Raw genomic sequence first — 18,985 nt, 5'->3', positions numbered from 1 at the left:
GGATCATTCAGGATTAATTCAGGCAGAATCATTTTTTTTACAACTTAAAGACTTAATAATCAGAAAAAGCTGAAATTCAATGCCATAGAGAGAACACTGTTAGATATTTGTATTTGTTCAAGGTCTGTTTTGTCTTCTGATATTTTTAATATTCAATGTAACAGAAGATGATCACTACCTGTGTTACATTCACCCAAAAGAATCTGGCCTTCCTTATGTTGAAGGGCTCACACATACTTGCAAACTTAGCTAACTGCTAGTTGTTCCAGAGAAATATGTGATTAAAGTATACTTGAAAAGGTAAAAAGTTGCTCTGATGGACAGAATAAATGCTCACAAATTAGTGTTTATTAATTCTTGTTGGTACCAATGCATTAGTGTGTTGCCTGGGGCAAATCTCTTACTTGCTCCATGCCATAATTCCTGCATGTACAAAATTGTATTAGCCAAAAGGAATCTCATTAAATACAATAAATGCTAGTAAAGTGTTTTGAAAACCTCATACAAAAGGTGATATAAACATACAATCTGTCATACCGTAACATTTCAGGATCACTTGACCCACTCTGAAATACATCTCACTGACGTGAAGCGCAGCACAAAGCCCCACAGAAAGAATGCATTTAGGAATTAGTGCTAGAAATTACACCTATCCAACATGTTACTTTTCCAAAACTTTTATTATTTCAGATATACTGATAAACTGTAAATATCCTTGATGAAATTTGTAGAGGACACAGTGCACTTTCTATGCAGAGAGTATCCTAACTGTTTAAAAGCACTGGCTCGGGCTTGATTCACTAGATTATCTGCAGGGCTTAAACAACAACTGGCTCACCTTTGGGATTTCCCATCCAAGTGCTCCTCCTGCCCAGTCTTGTTTAGTTGATTGAGTAGTGATATCACTTCCTTAGGTGGTGACACAGCTGCAGGCTGCTCAACTATTCTTGTTTTGTACATGTAGAAACAGAACATTAGTACCTTCTGTGGCTGATTACGTTTCATGACAAGACTTTTGGCCTGTGGTCCCCAGAACTGCCCATCAGTACTGATGTTGTGAGGCACAGCTGTTCCCAGGCTGCACTTCTTGTCACCCTGTTGCTTGTCTCAAGGCCATGTAGTGGTTATGTACATTCTTGCTCAAGGTGTAAGCAAGATCAAGAACTTCTGTGTTCATCCTAACACTTTTCACTGACTTGTTAACTCAGAGCAGTAAAAGTAGAGTAAATGTAGGCAGGCAATTACATTTTTATGCCGTAGTCTCTATTGTATAGCAGATGATTCGGGCACAAATCATCTGCTATACAATAGAGACTACGGCATAAAAATGGTGTTCTGTTTTCACCTGTTTATCTACTTTTGGTCACCTCTCCAAAGTACATTTGAAAAGCACAGGTTTGCCATAGCACTTTGTATCAAAGTACACAGAATATGAATGCAAAGATTCTAATCGAATAAAGATCTTGAAAACAACTGAAATTTTAGCTTTCTAGCAGAGATAGTTGAGAGAGTTTTTGTTAGGCTTATTTCCAAGAGGCTTGGCCAGTTTTACGATGGACTTTCTGTTTATTACCAGAGTTACTACTTTCTGCAGTTTCTCCATGAACAATGCCATTTGCTCAAGGAGAGCAATTGTTTTAGATTGAAAACATCACAATCCTGCTTTCACTGGAACGACATCCTCTCTCACCTTGCCATTCAGTTATTTAGGTTTGCTTTTGCCTTTTGTGGTGAATTCTTAGAGATCTCATATCAAATATGAGATATATTTAATCATTCAGTGGGGGCTTACATTTCTGGATTTTCTTTGTTAGTTTTATGAAAGAACTTCCATAAATCTTCATCTATAAAAGGTATATTTGGAATTAACTTTGTGCCTCATAAAAACCCTCTGTGCTTAGCAAGATGGAGTCCATATTTCCCTTTTTCTTTTTTTTTTTTTCATATTTTAAGATTTTTTTCATTCTTTTTCCTCATTTCTCCTGGTGATAATGCACAAATTAGAAGGAATGAAACCTGGGTTTTGAGCAGGAGTAGTGAAAAAAATTTATGCTTGCTCTGAATGACAACCTGAGAAAATACACTTCAAATTCTTCTGCATAATTTTTTACATTTAAATACTAGAATGGCAATTTTAAAGTTTTGCCTTGTATTTGCTCAATCTCAAAGCCCTGTATACTGTCACACATCAGAAAACTCACAGAGTTCCATTCAGCAGCCTCTAATAATACCCATAAACTAGAAATTAATCACATTAGGGAAATAAAGCAATCGAGAGGGTAGAAGACAGCCTACTGGGCAAGGTGAACGTCTCATCTGATATATTATTGCAGTTCAGTTGTTCCCACACCTCAGAGCTCTGGGAGAGATCATACATCAAATGTGGACTACATGTTTTCAGAAGATGCACTTAGCCTTTTTTCTTAGCTTCTTGTCTAACCTCCTTAAATTGAAGGATCATTATTGTTTGTCATTTTCTCATAGCTCAGCTGGCCATATCTCATTCATGTAATAACAAACTGTTCTGGGCCTCAGATTTTATTGCAATGTTTAAAGGTGGTTCATACTAGGAGTTTATCTCATATAGTAGCAGATATTCCATAGGTTATTTATTATGCTTGAAACTGTCTGTAAAGTTGAGGAACATTCAGACTTTTTAAAGGGATTATGGGATAGGACCCAAAAGGCACACAGTGAGCATCTGACTCTCCTGTTCTCTTGGGATACTGCATGAACATTACAAGTGACCAGGAGCATAACAGGATAAGAACCAGTGTGCATTAAAAAGAATCCTGGCGCTCACAGGTTTAGCTTAAATTAGTCATATTCTCCAAAGTTAGGTTTCAGTAGCCGATAAGAGTCTTTTCCATAGTCTCAGTCTGGCTTCTCCCCTCAGTTTAGTCTCCCTAAGTAGCATAGGCTTCACTGACAAAAAAGAGGTTTCCTGAGAGAACACCAAACTCTTACTGAAACTCTCTCATACTGTTGACTAAGTGAATCATTGCTCATAGCTCAGAGACTTCAGATTTTCTTTGCATCAACTGCTGACATTCACACATCAAGGTCTTTTAATTCAATGCATATGTCAGCAGATAAAATGAACACTTAACATTGGAGAAAGTTACATTTTACTTAACAAGGGCCATTAGTTTGCTAGGACTGCCCTTATTTGATAGCATTAGAAGGGCAGCAGCCCTGCCAAAGGCACTGCTGTTCATTGTTTATGTTTTCCAGTTACTTCAAAATGATTGTACTTTTTGTACACAACTAACATTTTCTTTCCAGAATACATTAATCATTATTAATTTTGTATCTCTACAGACTCTTAATGTGACAGAAGAAAAATTTGTATTGGATACACTAGAAGGATGCACAGAATATAAATCCATATTGGATGTAGTAGTCAATGCTTTTTATGCTCAGGATGGGAGATACTGCCCAATTTCTGAGCGTAATCTCTATTTAGGTAAGTTGTCTTTACAATACCAAATGTGTTTACCACAAAACTTCAAAAAATATCATTTTACTAGTGTAGGTCTTGGTATTATATTACATTGGAAGCATTGTCATTGTGCCTAGTGCAGTGTGAAGTACAGGACTTTTTCCAATGTCCTTATGATTTGAAGTCTAAAACCTGAAATTGTTATTTAGTCTGAACTCTTACAGGTGTTAACTGGAATTTTACCTAAGAAATCAGGTAAAACGCAGCTGGAAAATAGCATCCATGTCTGGAAGAAACATCTTGGAAGCTTAACTATCTGTTTAAAAAAGGTTCTTCAGTGATTTCCTTTTATTCTCTATGCAACCCAATACCTCTGCCATTCAGATACAAAACTGTGTAGCAAAGCTCTGTGTGCTGTGTTCCTCAGCACGTCTCACAGTATGCAGACACAATTGTCTCTATCCATACCTGCATTTCTTCATTACTGACTATCACAGTGACATAAGTAGACTTCTGTCTGTCTCGGGGAGTGAAGTCAGCTATTTTCATTTTATTAGTTACTTTGTTAGAATCAGTTATGATGTAACTATATATGATAGTATGAGCTAGTTAATTAGGGTAGTTACTACTCCCAAAGTTATTTCAAGTATTGAGAAGTATGTGAAAAATTAAGTTAAAAAATATTTTACACTATTTATTTAATATACACATGCTGAGGTTAATTTATTAAGTCCTTAAGTAGGTTGGAATCACAAATACCCCGTCACTGGTTCTGTAAGTCAGATAAGTTCTGAATCTTTGTGGGTATATTTAAAAGTTAATTTAATTCAAAGCAGTTAAAAATACAAAGAAACTTATCGAATATAAATATGTCTACATTTTGTGTTTTAAAAGCTACTACATTTTATGGCAATTCTGGTTGCTTCTGTCACAACCTGAAAAAATACAGAAATCTAAATCAAACAACAAACAAAAGGGAACCTAAACTGTCAAGGATGAAATTATTAGTGTATTGAGTTTATTTTGAATGGTAATGCTTCATTGTCTTCATTTCTCCAGTGCCATGTTTTTCATTGTCTGGGGCACATAAATTATACCTTTAAGCTGAGTGTTGCTATAATTGGATTGTCAGGACTGGTCCACTCAAAAGCCTCCATTAATCACAGGCAGAGGGTAGGCACAGAAAATTTTCCTTTATCAACAAGTTGAAAGTCTAAGGTCATTGGCTTACATTGTTTTAAGCTGCTTGTGATTCCCTTTGCCAAGCTGCAATGACACTTAAATGATCAAAGCTGCTTATAAAGGCTGTTGCTATGTGTGAGCAGATTTGAATTTAATAAAGCTTGTAGGAGATAAATGTATATTCTGCTAAGACTGCTTAAATACGTTGCTGTACTAAAGCACATCAGATTGAAGCCTAAAGATACACTGAGTTGGCTGCAGCACATTGGTCAGAATTTACTGATTTTACCATTACAGTTTGGTGACAGCTAAAACACTGCACTGTAAGTGAAGCTTGATTGATCAAAGTGAGTGTGGACAAATGAAAGCTGATACAGGAGCCCATGAACTCTACAGGTCTACTAAAATTTCACAGTACTGACTGTGCTTCTTCCTGTATCATAGAACAGAATCATAAATCCTCTAAGATCATTGAACTGTGTACTAGCCATAGAGGGTGCGTGTAAAACTTGATTTTATTCCAATTCAGAATAAAAACAAAGGTCACAACATTTTAGGCAAAATGGTCACTTGGAAAAAAAGCAAAATAAATACTAGAAATATTAAATTTTATGTTTAAATTTTTTGTTATCTCTAATGTTGTTATGTATGATAAACAATGAATTTGTAACAGAAGAGTAAGAGCTGTCCTCTCCAAAAACATTAATAGCAGAGTATGTTGAAAAATTCACTATCAAAATTGTTTAAAATTAAGGTAACAGCCTAAATCCTAGAGTATGTTGAGTATAGGGTATAGGTTTATTAGAACTGCCTGCTGCATTTTAAATGTATGTATCTTTTGATAGTTATCTGTTATCTAGCTACTTTTCAACTAGAAGAGATTGGTCTTCAGCACTTCAGCAGAATTGTGAAATCTTTGGACACTGCAAAAATGCAAAAGGTAACCAAAGTACAAAATTTTTTTTTAAATAATTATCTGTTCATTGTGTGTGATTGATCAGATGAGTTTTCTCAACTTTGAGAATAATTTACATGAAGAAATGAGTGTTATTTTCTGTTTAAATTCAGAAATTAAATTAGTATTTTGTTACCACAAAACCCTTCAATTTCTTTACTTACAGCATGATTTTCATATTCAGTCAAAGATCAATTTAAAATGTATTTTATATAATTTGAAAAGTTAGAATAATCACACAATTTATAGTTTGTCATTTACAGTTGTCCCTCTAAATGGCACAATCACTCTTGCCTCTACTCACAGTCTTTCTTTGACTTTAGACAGATTTTTTTCTATATGCAGTGAATCTATTGAAACTTGCAGTTCCTGCTGTTTAGTGTTCTTCTTCCCCCTGAATAACCCACTGCCACTTTCATTATCAAGCCTATTGTGCTTCCATCACTTTTTCTCCTTCCCTAAAAGCACTGGCTGGCTTGGAGCTATGTATGTATCAATTGCCCCAGTACAGCATGCAACTGCCCAAACCACTGCTGCCAAATAAAAAGTGGGACAACAAAATTCTGCCTTCCTGTCCTTTTCTGGAGTAATGAATTTGGGGTTTGCTCCACTATTTGTTTGCTATTTTTCATTATAACTGTAGAAATATAAATATCCTCTGCTTCTCTTTCAAAATGGAAGTGCTAATTATCTTAAAAGCTATGTTATAAAGAGGAGCAGAGGGATAAACTGAGCAGCAATACCTTCTCATAAGCTCTGTTTTCTCAGGAAAATGGGCTAAAAATTAAATCACTGGTAACACAGCATCTGTAACCTTTGATCATCCAGATGTTTCACAGAATAGTCCAAACACACTGAATAACAAAGATGGAATTAAAGAGAGGCAAATTTTAATAATTAATACTCAAAAGACTAAGGTTTATCCTTGTAGTGATTACTTTGAATGTTCATGTGGATGGCAGTGCCTCTTTAATGAGTAGAGTTGCTTTGCAGTATATAGGGAGAGAGTAGGTTAGGTTGTCTGGTTTTAGATGGACTTACTATGGAATGCTTATTATTAATTCCATTCAGAGACAAAAATTATATATTTCATTAACAGTTGGAAAAAACAGAGGAGTGGCTGGAAGAATTACCATAATCTGGTAGACAGACAAATCACTCTGTCTAAAATGCTCTCCCAGCCCCTTCTTTGGTAAACATCTTAGACACGAGCTACTGGATTGGATGCATCTTGAGCTCATTCAGCTAGCAACACAATTTTCCCACTTCATGCCAGTTATCTCCTGTTGATTCTATTCATCTAGCATTATATGGCTTAAGCATCAGTGCCCTGATGTTCTGGTTTAGATAATGTCTCCTTCCTTATCTGGAATAACTCTTTTCTGATAGGGAAATGCTGCATATTCCAATGGTGTGCACCTGCTATCATTGTAGCAGGTGTAACTTGGTTTGCTTAAGTATCTTACCAGATCCTCAGCACCATGGCACCTAGTTTTTCTTCTCTTGCATTAGAACAGTTTCTTTGTCTCCAAAGTGATGCTAGATTAAATCATTGCACCTGCAGCAGAGGATTTAGAAGCAGCATTTTGTCCCCCCAGCAACAGAGATAAAACAGCAGGAGGCAGATCTGCAGCCCTAGCAACAAAAGTTATCAGAAATTTGGGATCAGGATGTTGACCTCTAGATTTTGCCTGATGACTATTGTGTCTGTGTTTAGTTAAGACACTGACAAAATATTCACATATATTTACCTAGGACAGATTTACTTTAATTAAAAAATAAATTTAGCACATCACAATCTGAGTGGAATTTTCTTCATCATGCAGATGAACCTCATTCAAATGAATAGTCTTCAGGTGAATGAGGTTGGCCTGTGTGAGATTTAAGACCTTTCTCATAAAGACCTGTATGATGGAATCCATTCAACTCAAAGTCACAGTGTTTCTCTACGTCTGAAGAACGTTCAAATATTTTCATTTAGGCAGAATAACAATGGTACCTCACTTACATATGTTCATCTGCTTGAACAGAAAATCACAGGCTCTCATTCTGTAATATTAAGAATAAATGCAAAAAATATTTATGGTGATATAATTACAGAACCATAGGATAAAACACAATCTTGTAACTTTAGTGTGATTATCATTTTAAGAAAGTAGCCATGCCTTGCTAGCTCAAATCTATTTTTGTATTCTATCATTCAACATACTATTCTTCCATATTATTTTAAAATTTAAGGATTTGTGTGTTAGAGAAAATACACTGTTGAAATAAAAAGTTGAAGTAAACAGCTTTGTAATTTCCGAATTGCCTTGTAAAAAATACAAAATACATAGTGTTTTCTTTCTAGCAGTTAAGAATCTGTTGTTTCTGTTTCATGTTTTGATTGCTTCTAAAAGCAGTTCTAAGGAACTGAAATCTTTGGAGGAATATCACTACATAAGGACTGGGCACTGTATAGCTTTTATGATGAGGTGGGAATTGCAGGACAAAATCAGCCTCATGGTGGATGGTGGGTAAAACCAGTCCAGGTTGGGTCAATAATGTTTCCAGGCAGTGGCTGATCTGTATGAAGAAACAGAACATGCTGTTTCCTGAAGTTACTTCCTTAACTCAAGAGTCAAAAGCTTATATTGTGAATATAAGCATTTCAACTCTGCAAATGCCTGCATGGGTGTGAAGATAATACAAGATGAGGAAATTTCCCATTTTTCATTTGTTTTCTAGGCATCTGTACGATCCCACTGTGTAAAAGTGCATTAAGAATATTATGTTCAAATTCTCAAAAGTAAGGTATTAATTCAGCCCACCTGTAAAAATGCATTACAAAACAGTCTTTAATTATACACACTTATGTTACTACAGCCAGAGTATACATTAAAATATAAACATGGGTACAATTCATTGCTGGTGTAATTCCACCACTTCCAGAAGGGAAATAAATCTTGGTTATCATGCTCTGTGAGTCATGAAACTTTTTGAATGTTCAAGGCAGAGAAGTAAGCAGAATAATGCTGTTGCCAAAATGACTACCAGTGACTTTGCTAAGGAGACAGAGCCTGGTAACATCCAAATAGAAATCTGAGAGAAGCTCCATTTTGCTGCTTTAAAAGCAATGACTGCTGATATTGCGTTTTCCACCTGTGTCACATGTGGCCAAAGAGAAAACAGAATCCCCAGAATTGCTAGGGATTTTTCCTAGCAATTCCATTCACAAAACACAAAAGTTTCTGTTGTCAAAAAAAAAAAAATATAAAAGTATGGCTTCATGAGTCTTATTATGCCAATGTTCGCCATCTGTAATAGGGATTATCAAAACTAAGATTGTGGACTTTGGTTCAGGCACACTCCAGTCAGAAATTATGTCCAATCATCCTGCATTGCCGTTTGCAATCCCTGCAGTGCCTGGATGACCATTCCAGGGCTGCATTCCAAGAATTCTCTAGTATGATGTATATTGTGGTATATCCTTACTCTAGCATTTCTCTGGGGACTGTAAGTAAAACAGTACAAAAATATACATCACAGTGTTGACATCTTTTAATGGGAATATGCCAACTAATTATATTTCAATAAAAGAAGAAGCCACATTGTATAGCATTTACTATAGTTTTCAGCAATTCTCTCTGCCCGGTTCCCAGGGAGCTGAAAAGAATTTAATTAATTCAGGTGCAGTGCCACTTTAGGCATCACCTGACATGTTTCTGGGTTTCATGGGTTATCCAGTTATAGGTAACCAGAAGTCCACCTTGGGTATATTAGACTCTGAAACTCTATTGTAAAATTATACTAAAATCAGTGTATTCCAGTAGTAATTAATTCTGAATAAAACTTTCATTTTACAGTGTTTGAAGCAAATTAAAGATGAATCGACACATCTCTATGTTGTAGCCTCTAGTTTATTTTTTTTGCCACAAAAATTTTTTTTAGTATCTATTAGTGTTTTTACAAAATAGAGCTAAAAGACATGGGCTTATTAGTCCACCAACTAATAAGAACCTAAAAATACCGAGCATCTATGGTTGTAATTACAAGGTAAAATACAAACAAGTTCTTCACCGGTGTTTGTAGTGAAAGCAACTATCTTCTTGTAGTTATATACACCCTGTCTTCAACATTCATATTTAAAAGAAACCACTTATTATTAGTTTCTTAGATTCTTCTTCAATGTCTTGCATCTGAACACATGGATAAAAGATGAATGGAGTCACTTCTATGACTCAGTGTATGTAAAAGAGAACTGGATTGATCCGCTGCTGAGGTAAGTAGTATTTAAGTAGCCTCTGGCCACCTCAAAGTTTAAAAGCTGGGGAAAGCTTCCCCTGAAAGTTCACATTTCTGTTAAAGTGTTTCTTCTATTGAAGTCACTCAGAACCCTTCTTGTCTACACAAATCTTTAGCAAGCCCTTTTACTTACCTAGAGGCAAGGTTCTCTCTCAGAAAAGTACTTTCACAGCTGTTGTATGTTTGCTCCCTAATGCCCCTGAATAGGTAAAACATCATACTCTGAAAAAAAGTAAAACAGAAGGTTCAAATTATCTTAGAGTCATGCCTCTTCACTCACTTCAACATCTGTATGACATTAAGCATTTGAAAAAATCTTTGACTTCCCTGAGTTTGGCTTTATGCACAGACTTGTTTATACTGATGGTCATAAAATCCCTTCTGAGAAAATCAGATAAGCATATGAGCAAGTCTTCTAAAACTATTATTTATTTACACAGTTACAGCATCATATAACAGCTTAATTGCTCTGAGGTGTATCCACTCATTGGTTAGGTGGTGATATGGTAGCAACTGTACCCTTGCCAAACTGGAACATTTTCATGTGGAGAAACAGTAGCTCTGCAGCCTACTGGGTCCCTTTTTACTCTCATTTTTATCCAGAACAGATAAATTACACCAATGTGGCTACAGTCATATATCCTTCTCAATGAAGTATAGATTAACCCAGAAGCTGGTAAACAATGTTAGACAAAAATCTGCTACAAACAATGTCAGCAGAAATGGAGTTTGCATCTGGTTCTGCCATATCAAAGTACCTAGAATTAATCCTTTCACACTGCATAGTTTATTTTCACTTTAGCAAATGTATAACATAGATTTGGCTTGCACTACTCTGAATTCTGCTGAGTTCTACAGGCACCACAAGGATGTATTTGAAGTCAGAATTTGACTCAAAATATTCCACTGTAGTGATTGGAGTTATAGCAAATGCTTACAATAATATAAAGATACAGATAGAGAGGTATAGAGATATACATCCATACCCACACAGTTCTTGCACATACACATTCATGCAGGCTGATGCTTAGGCCACTGCTTGTTTCATTAGCACCAAGCTTATTGGAGCTGTCCTTCACAGTCAGTTACACTCAGTGCAATGAATCCACGTTTTGCCTCGAAGTGGCAAATGTAAATTACACAAGAATGTTAAAGACCAGATTTGGTTACCGGGTTTGAAACATCCTTCAGGGGTCTGAAGATGCAGTGATGAATTTAGTCAGTTCAGTAGCTGAAATTCTTTTAAATGTGTCTTTGTATTCCTCTTTCTAATATCAGTGAGTTTAATATAAAGGGTCTTATTTATTTTAGTGGAGCTTCATTATTTGCATAATTTACTTGCAAGCCTTACCCTGTAATGACAGTACTACCTAAGGTAACAGTCATATAAAGAACTTACTGTAAATTTGCATTGTCATCTGCTTTTTAAGTTCTGGGAAAGATCCATTGCATGTGTAATGCATAAGGATAGAACATATATAGAGGAAGAATAACTGGCTGTCACTGTAATTAGACTGTGATACCCTGTTTGTGTTTTACCTTTAATCTGCATCTTCCCGTCAATGCTTAAAAGAAGTCTGAACTTTGATGCAAGCCCAAATCCAAACACAGAAATCAAAATCTTCTTGGCTGCCCCTAAGGCTCACTGAGGGTTCATTTGAGAATTCACCAAACTCCTTTCATCTACTTTTTAATTAGAATTGCCTGTGTTTAAGACTGATCTGCATGTGCTCTGTTGGTACATGTGGCAGCACTCAGACCACTGTTCATAGTCTCTTTATGTAAGTATGTTAAGTGTGTCATTAATCTATGACAGCTGCTTTTCTGACTCCTAATCTGGTCCTGCCACAAAATGAACTGGCAAGATAGTTGCTTGTTCTGTAAAAACTGTGGCTATTTCATCACTAGTAATCTGAATGGATAGCATCTCTCAAGAGGTGAAATAACACAGTGTAGCTAAATCCTGAGTACAGAGTCATAGGTCAGTTTTATTAAAATTGAATGGCACAAAGTATTACAGAATTTGCACCAATGACAACCTCATATACCGTGTGTAAGTTTGCATGAAAGAGAAAAACAAAATAAAATTGAAGAATTTGGTTTTATTTGAAGGTGGCAGCCAAAAGTGAAGCAACTGATTGAAAAACTCACAGATAAATTAAGTAATCATACCACCACTGTCAAGACTTCAAGAGTCACTCAGCCAAAGGAATTTAATTTGACTGTACCCAAACCACGTGCCATTCCTCTACTTCCACCAGCACCTCTGCCAGTACTGGCAAAAAGACAACCTGTAAGTTCATTTATTTTTTAAAAGATACTAAATATCTTGTATGCTTGTGCACAAAATCTTGGTAGGGTAGTTAAAAATATCTTTAAAGCAGTTATAGGAAATCTACAAACTTTGACAGATTGAAAAGGACTTTGGCAATTGTCTATGTTACTAAAGGTCAGCTTTCTTAAAAAAACAACAGCAAACTAATTATTTTCATTTCAGTGAATGTTGTGTAAGCAATTTATAAGCTAACCAGAGAAAAGGTAAAGGTTGGTTCCTGTAGTCGTTTTTTGACTTGCAGAAGTAGAACTACAAAATGGGTATAAATTGATGACAGCATTGATACGAGTGTTCCTGATAGTCCTCAGCTTAGGATGTTTGCTATGGATAATGCACTGAAGGAGGTAAGAAAAGGACAAGCAAATAAAAAAGTTTCATAAATTTAGGTTTTTTTGTAGATGAATTCTCATTAAAATAAATGGAGAAACAGTTTCACTGGAAGTGAGATGGACTCCAGGTTTGCAGCTCCTCCTTGAAGGTGGAATTTTATTTCTGTTTGTCTTAATGCTGAATCTCTAAAATTAAGGTTTTTCAGTTGAAATTCATTGTTCATGTAAAAATGAGACTAGATTTGTCTTTGAAATGCAAAGTTATTTTACTTATTGTCTCAGATTGTGATTTAGTTACACTGGTACAAATCAGAGACCCACAACTGGTGTTATCTCACTGGGGTAAAGCAAACACCATCTGGGATCAAGCTGCTATGACTAACTTAATAAAGACTGCAAAATCATCTGTATTTAAATGCAGTGGGAAGTGAGCTTAGAAGTCATAGATTTGGGCATTATCTGCCACCTTGTATTAGCACTTCAGGTTTTAAATAATACATATGTTGAATGCTCTTAGAAACCATTTACACCTTAGGATGGCAGAGCAATTTAATGGTAGTGTGTTACACTGTTAATGGGATTTTACATTGAAACAGCTTAATACCAGGCTCTGAAAAACTGCATTTAATAACTACTTAATCAGTATAGGAATGAGTCATGTTGCTGTCATTTCAGAACTTTATGCTGTGCAGCCCCTCTTAGAATAAATTTGCTTTAATGCAGATGCAATTTAGTGAACTTTAGTGAAGTTCGTTTGTGTTGTTTGGATTATACTAAATTTGGTTTACATTCTGGCCAGGTTTGCAAATTTAAAGCTTGTGTGAATCTAAAGCCATTAGTGTAGTAGTGGCATGTCTTCTACTCATGTCTGTAACCTCTCTCAGCAAATTAAGCTTCACTTTAATTTGCCGCATTGTTACCAGTATCACCAATTTACAGCTTGAAATGAACAGAGACTGAAAAGACAGCTCAGGTGGCAAGAAACAGTCAGTAAGGTGAGAGCCAGCCATAGGTGTGGCTCCTGTATGGTGGAGGGTTGTCTGTAATTCAGAGGAACGCACAGAAATAAAGCTCTTCCAGATTACATCCCGTAATCTTCTGCAGAAACATTCTCATCCATTTTCTCGCTAAGGTGTTCATTTTATGAGATACCCATTTTTTACTCATGGTTTTCATGCACCTGTCAAAGGACTTGTCATGTGGTTGATCAGCAGGGACTATTGTAGTCACTACCCACAGTTACTGCTCGACATTGGAACAGGTGTACAGAACTATATGGAGGCATCTGGATTTTGAGCAATAAGTTATTGCATCCCTGTGGTGCAGTTAGCTCATTCTGATTAACAGGATTGTAATTTTAGGCATTTCTTTCTATTACTATTTTATTCTAGGCATTTCTTTCCAAGTAAGATGAGATGTGTCACATACATTGGGTTCAGGAGCTGGCATGGCACTGCTGTCCCGTGTGCTGAACACACGTGCCCTTCACAGGGGAGGGCTGGACTTGGGTTATTGCAGAAAGCAGGGTAGTTGTCTTGGTGACCTATGATGAGATGGGATTCCCCACTGGCCTTGGCTGTGGAGTAACATCAGCCTAGAAGCTTAGAATAATAATTCATCATCATAAACATTCATCAAAAATGGGGGTCACTAAGCAAAAAGGAAAAACATTTTAATTTTGAGATTTAATAATGAAACAATTCATTCCAAATATTTGGTCTAAAGGTTATAAACTTGTGTCTCCACTGGCCTTGGCACACATGCACATGGATGCAGACACAAGAGTGCCCATGCACAAATTCATAAATACAATTTTACAAGGAAAAATGAATGCTTTACCTTGAAGTTTGCAAAGGAAACAAATGGAGACAGGTGCATAAACCTGATAACATACAAAATTATTTCGACACATTCAACTTTCTTGGATACTGTGGCCTAGAGTAACAAAATCCATTCTTTTAATATCAGCGCTATACTAAAATAATAAGATTATACAATTACTTTATTGTTAGATTTCCTGTAAACCAGTCGTATATTGAAAAAAAAAAGGCTGCCCTGGAATGTTATTGTAACACCATTCAGCCAAATTTAATGTATTTGTTAGATGTTTTCTCTATTATTTCAGCTGTGCTTCAGTGTTTAAAATAATTAAATGGGTGAAATCATTTGGCCAATACAGATGATTTTGTTTGCAAATATACAGACCAAACAATGTATTTGTGATCTTATCTATAAAAATAGAAACCCATAATATGATAGCATTGCATTAGCTTGCCCTTGTCCATCTTATGCCAGTAATTTTAAAAAATAGAAGAGTGATGAGTACCAAAGTTCAAAGTGATTATTCATTTTGTTCTTCCTTAAACTTCTTGTGGTACCTACTTCCTAAATAAACCTGTGGTTAAGGGATGTCACACAGACTATGTGAGGCTGACCATGGCCTGGGCAGGGAAAGTGAAGTTGCTGTCTCTTATTCCCAACCCCCTTTTTTCACATTAAGTAGGTACAGTTTGGCCTTTTTTGATCCTCTCTGTTGCTGTAATTTACAATTTACTTATAGTGACCTTTTATCCTCTTCCAACAAATGGGTATTTGCTATATTGTCTATCTTTCTGCTCGGTACTCATCCCCATGGGCTAAATCACAAGGCAAAGAATGTTTTTGAAACAGCTGATTGAAAAGGCTCCTCCTTAAATTACTTGAAATAAGCATAGCAGTTTCTGAGGAAAGATTCTCAGCTTACTCTGGCAGATGAGTGCAGTTTTGCAGGTAAAGCACATGAGTAGGAAGAAGAGTGAAATAAACTGATACTCACTGCCTGTGGAACCCTCTGCAAATCTTCTGGGCTTTAATTTCTCCATCCATAAATGCGTAATAAAAATTCTTAGATACTGCTGGGAAATACTTTCACTTCTACTTCACTTTAAAAGCTCACAAAAATACTCAAGCAGTGTTGCAAGTGCATTTAATTGCTAGGTTCTTCTGTTTGTGCATTTGTTTTACCTGTAGATAAAGATTTCACATAGCAAAGGCAGTGTAAAGTCCATCAGATTCAAGATTTTTTGAAAGTATAGTTCATTATATAGTTCAATAAAGTTAGATGGGATTCCCATGTTCCCTGAACTGACCTCCAGTACAATACAGAATATATGCTTTCCCCATTAATTCTGTAACTTCTAATGGATCTAGCACATTTTTAGCAACATAAATATTTAGGCAGATGTCCAGTAAACTGTCAGACTATCTCACCCACATAGGAGGGAGACGTCCAGTCTTTTTTTGGAGCTTACTCTGGGCTAAATTGATTGCTCAAGCGAATACAGAAATCTCCCCAAAGTCCCTAGTGTCCTGCTGATCCCATTGAGAGCCAGTTACGTCCTGGTCATTTTAGCTGATGTGTGATTGCTTTCCCAAATCTTTGACTAATGCTAGGAGGACCCTCTGAGTCTTCTATCTCCAAACATTTAATCCACACCTGCAATGGTTTTCCCTTACAAGGACATTAGGACAGCCATGGTAAACCAGAGCAAAGGCCCATTTTGCCCAGTATATTTTTTCCATCAGTGCTTAAACACTGATGTCTGGGAATACCAGAGAGATGGGACATCTGCTGCTTTTCTCCAACTGCCTTCTCAGGGCCCCACCATTTCAGCTCAAAGACCTCCTAGCTACAATAAAGTTCTCGGGTGTTTATTAAACTTCAAAGGATTTCTCTTCCCTGAACTTCTTTGGAGTCTGTAACTTGTTGCTACTACCACACACAGTGCCAGAGAGCTCCACAGCTTAACTTTATTCAGCTGCCCTATCTGGCTGTTGTTGCTGTGAAACTTAAATTTATGAAATACCAAACAGAACTGTTCCCATTCTGGCAACATTTTTCTCCCTTTGATAGGGCCTATAGGATTTATTACTGCTTTAGCCTTTCTTGTACTAGTTCCAAATTTGTCTTTCTCTCTGGTCTTTTGACCAGGGGTTATATTATATTGAACAGGACTGAAAAGCTGGGTAGTCCTAACTAATTGGAATCTGTCCCTGCCTTCTAGAGTGGCACTAATAGAAAAGAATCAATATTTTAAAAAATTACTGCTGCTGTTCTATGGTAAAAATGAATGAGCTTTTTCTCCCTGCAAGAATGTGTCACATGGAATGTTTTATATCTCATATTCTAGAGATTTTTCTCTCTTAATATAGGTTCCTCCAAGCATCTATAAGCCTCCAAAGGAAAAAAAGCAATTAGAGGAAATCAAAACAAAAAATATCCAGAAAGCAAAAGTAAGTGTATTTTGTTCTTGTTCTATTACTTCCTTTCTTCTAAACTGGTTCTTCTGTATTGTTTCATCTTCACAAATCTTAGAACTTTATCTGAAACATATCTGCTTTTGTACCTAAACAGCTCATGGCTTTTCCTCTAGAGTTATGAAGTTTGTATTCTCTATTCTGTTTTAGCACCCTTTTCCTATCTTCTTTATTTTATTATTAATTGTCTGAGACAAGGTCCACCTTTTACTCACTATATAAGTACCATAAGAGAAGTTTTGCAAGCAGCCATGTAAAGTAGCAGAAACATGATTACTTTCTTTTCTTCACAATAGTTCTTCTAGTCCCACAGGAGATGTGAATACTTAAGGTATTCATTTATTAAGGCTTCAAATTACAAAATAAGTTCAATACTTCGGTTTTTTCTGTAGTAAATGAAAAATAACCACATGTTATTCACTGTTTTAAAATACCAGCAGATTCTGACTTCTTTTATGTGCAGACTTCATACTCTTACATACTCTTCATACGTTCCTTTCAGCAGACTGAGAGAGTGGGAAGTCATCCTGGTTTGTAAAGAAACAGAGTACATGGTCCATGTGTTAAGACAGCAGGAGAAGGGAGGGCCTGGAAAATACAAACAGATCTAGCTATTTGATCCAAACTTTGACATGAATCTTGTTCAATGAGGTAGCTCATAGTTAAAGCAGATTGTTGTCGTCTTCTCCTTGGAAAGGAATTAATTAAATGTCCATTTCCACTTTCCTTCCCCTTCCCCACACTGCAGTCACCATATCCAATCAAATAACAGTACAAACTTGATAAAAGGTATGCCATGTGACACCTTTTTATCAGCACTGTCCCACCCTCATTCTGAAAATGCCTGACTCTAGTTTTCACTAGCCAGGACAAGTTCATTCATTACTGTTCTGGGCTCTCCTCATGTCCATGTGAGAGGGGCATTGGAATATATTCCTAAACTATAGTGAAAGCTTTAATGTGTGACAGATTCTAGGAGGATAAACTTTGCATTCCTTTTGGTGGCCCATCACATTACCTATGCTTGATATTTCATTAGAAAACAATACACCATTATTTTTTATCCTTTTATCGTTTCCATATTGTGGAAAAAGCACGTCTATTTGTCTGTGTGCTTATTTGCATGTTAAAAACTTCCTAGAAAAACTGGGAAAGAAAAGCCAAATATCACAATGCCTACACCATCAAAAATTTATGACAACTGTAAAATCACTTAACAACCAGCTACATTCTTCAGTAAAGAAATTGCATTAATACAAGAAACAAAGGAAAACACCCACAGAAATTGTAACTGCAATAACAGCAGTTTTTGTCATTTCTGGAATGTTATTAAAGGAATCCAAACCATTCACAAAGGTCAATTCCCTGGACTGTTTGCTAAGCAAGCTGAAATGATGGGTCCTAGCAGAAATATGCATGAAAAATGCCGTTTGTTTCAGAGCATTTTTGTGGAAGCTGTAGCTGTAATTGTAAGAACCACGTCCGAGCATCTGTGTGGAGTGAGAACACTGGAAGCCACTCTCTAGACAGTTATAGAAACACTGATGTTATCAGCTGCTGCCCAGAAAGCCATTAGAAAATCTAACCTGCACAACTTTGATTAGAGGTTTGGTTTACAACCAAAATAAATATGCAAAAACTAGAAATGCGTTTGCCTGTACTTCCCCCTGCATAATGACAGGGAAATTACTGCCAAGGGTGTGCCTATTCAATCAGCCTCTGGTGCAGTGATGCCCTGAGCATAATCCTCCAACGTAACTCAAAACCAAAGCCATTGTTTGTCAGTTATCTGGAAACAGTTACTGCCTATGGTACCTATGTGCCATAGATAATTATGCTGCTTTTACGCTGAAATCTGGACAAGCAACATGTTTCTTATGGGCAGACCTATCAAAGGCCTGATGTCCTGTGCAAAGCAAACATCCAGGCAGAACTGTGTAGAAAATCAATACTTGCTTACTTCAAGTCTTTAATCAGGGATGAAAATTTATGTAAATACTAAGTCAAGCTTTTGTAATCCATCTTGGGACCAAGCGTTGTTTCATATCTTCATTAATGACACAGATGAAGGAATCAAGTGCACCCTCAACACATTTGCAGGTAACACCCAGCTGAGTGGTGCAGTTCACGCACCTGAAGGATGGGATGCCATCCAGAGGGAC

The 18,985-nt window shown here is 36.4% G+C and overlaps 1 protein-coding gene and 1 long non-coding RNA gene across 2 annotated transcripts in view; one reads left to right on the top strand and one right to left on the bottom strand.

Moving 5' to 3' along the window:
- CFAP99 (cilia and flagella associated protein 99) overlaps positions 1–18,985 on the top strand; it is a 51,420-nt gene that overhangs the window by 10,589 nt on the left and 21,846 nt on the right. Inside the window, exons 3-7 of the mRNA XM_017727735.1 lie at positions 3,322–3,466; positions 5,470–5,564; positions 9,728–9,840; positions 11,976–12,156; positions 16,719–16,799. Of these exons, the coding sequence (XP_017583224.1) occupies positions 3,322–3,466; positions 5,470–5,564; positions 9,728–9,840; positions 11,976–12,156; positions 16,719–16,799 (615 nt within the window). The remainder of the gene's footprint in view (positions 1–3,321; positions 3,467–5,469; positions 5,565–9,727; positions 9,841–11,975; positions 12,157–16,718; positions 16,800–18,985) is intronic.
- LOC108445073 lies at positions 9,851–18,976 on the bottom strand. The gene is made up of 3 exons (XR_001859818.1): positions 17,306–18,976; positions 15,343–15,530; positions 9,851–10,085 (listed from the first exon to the last, which is right to left on the bottom strand). It is a non-coding gene; the product is annotated as an uncharacterized LOC108445073 (long non-coding RNA).

This window comes from Corvus brachyrhynchos, unplaced genomic scaffold, assembly GCF_000691975.1.
Source record: "Corvus brachyrhynchos isolate BGI_N302 unplaced genomic scaffold, ASM69197v1 scaffold80, whole genome shotgun sequence".
Classification (NCBI taxonomy): domain Eukaryota; kingdom Metazoa; phylum Chordata; class Aves; order Passeriformes; family Corvidae; genus Corvus; species Corvus brachyrhynchos.
This window is presented reverse-complemented; position numbering and strand designations above follow the sequence as displayed.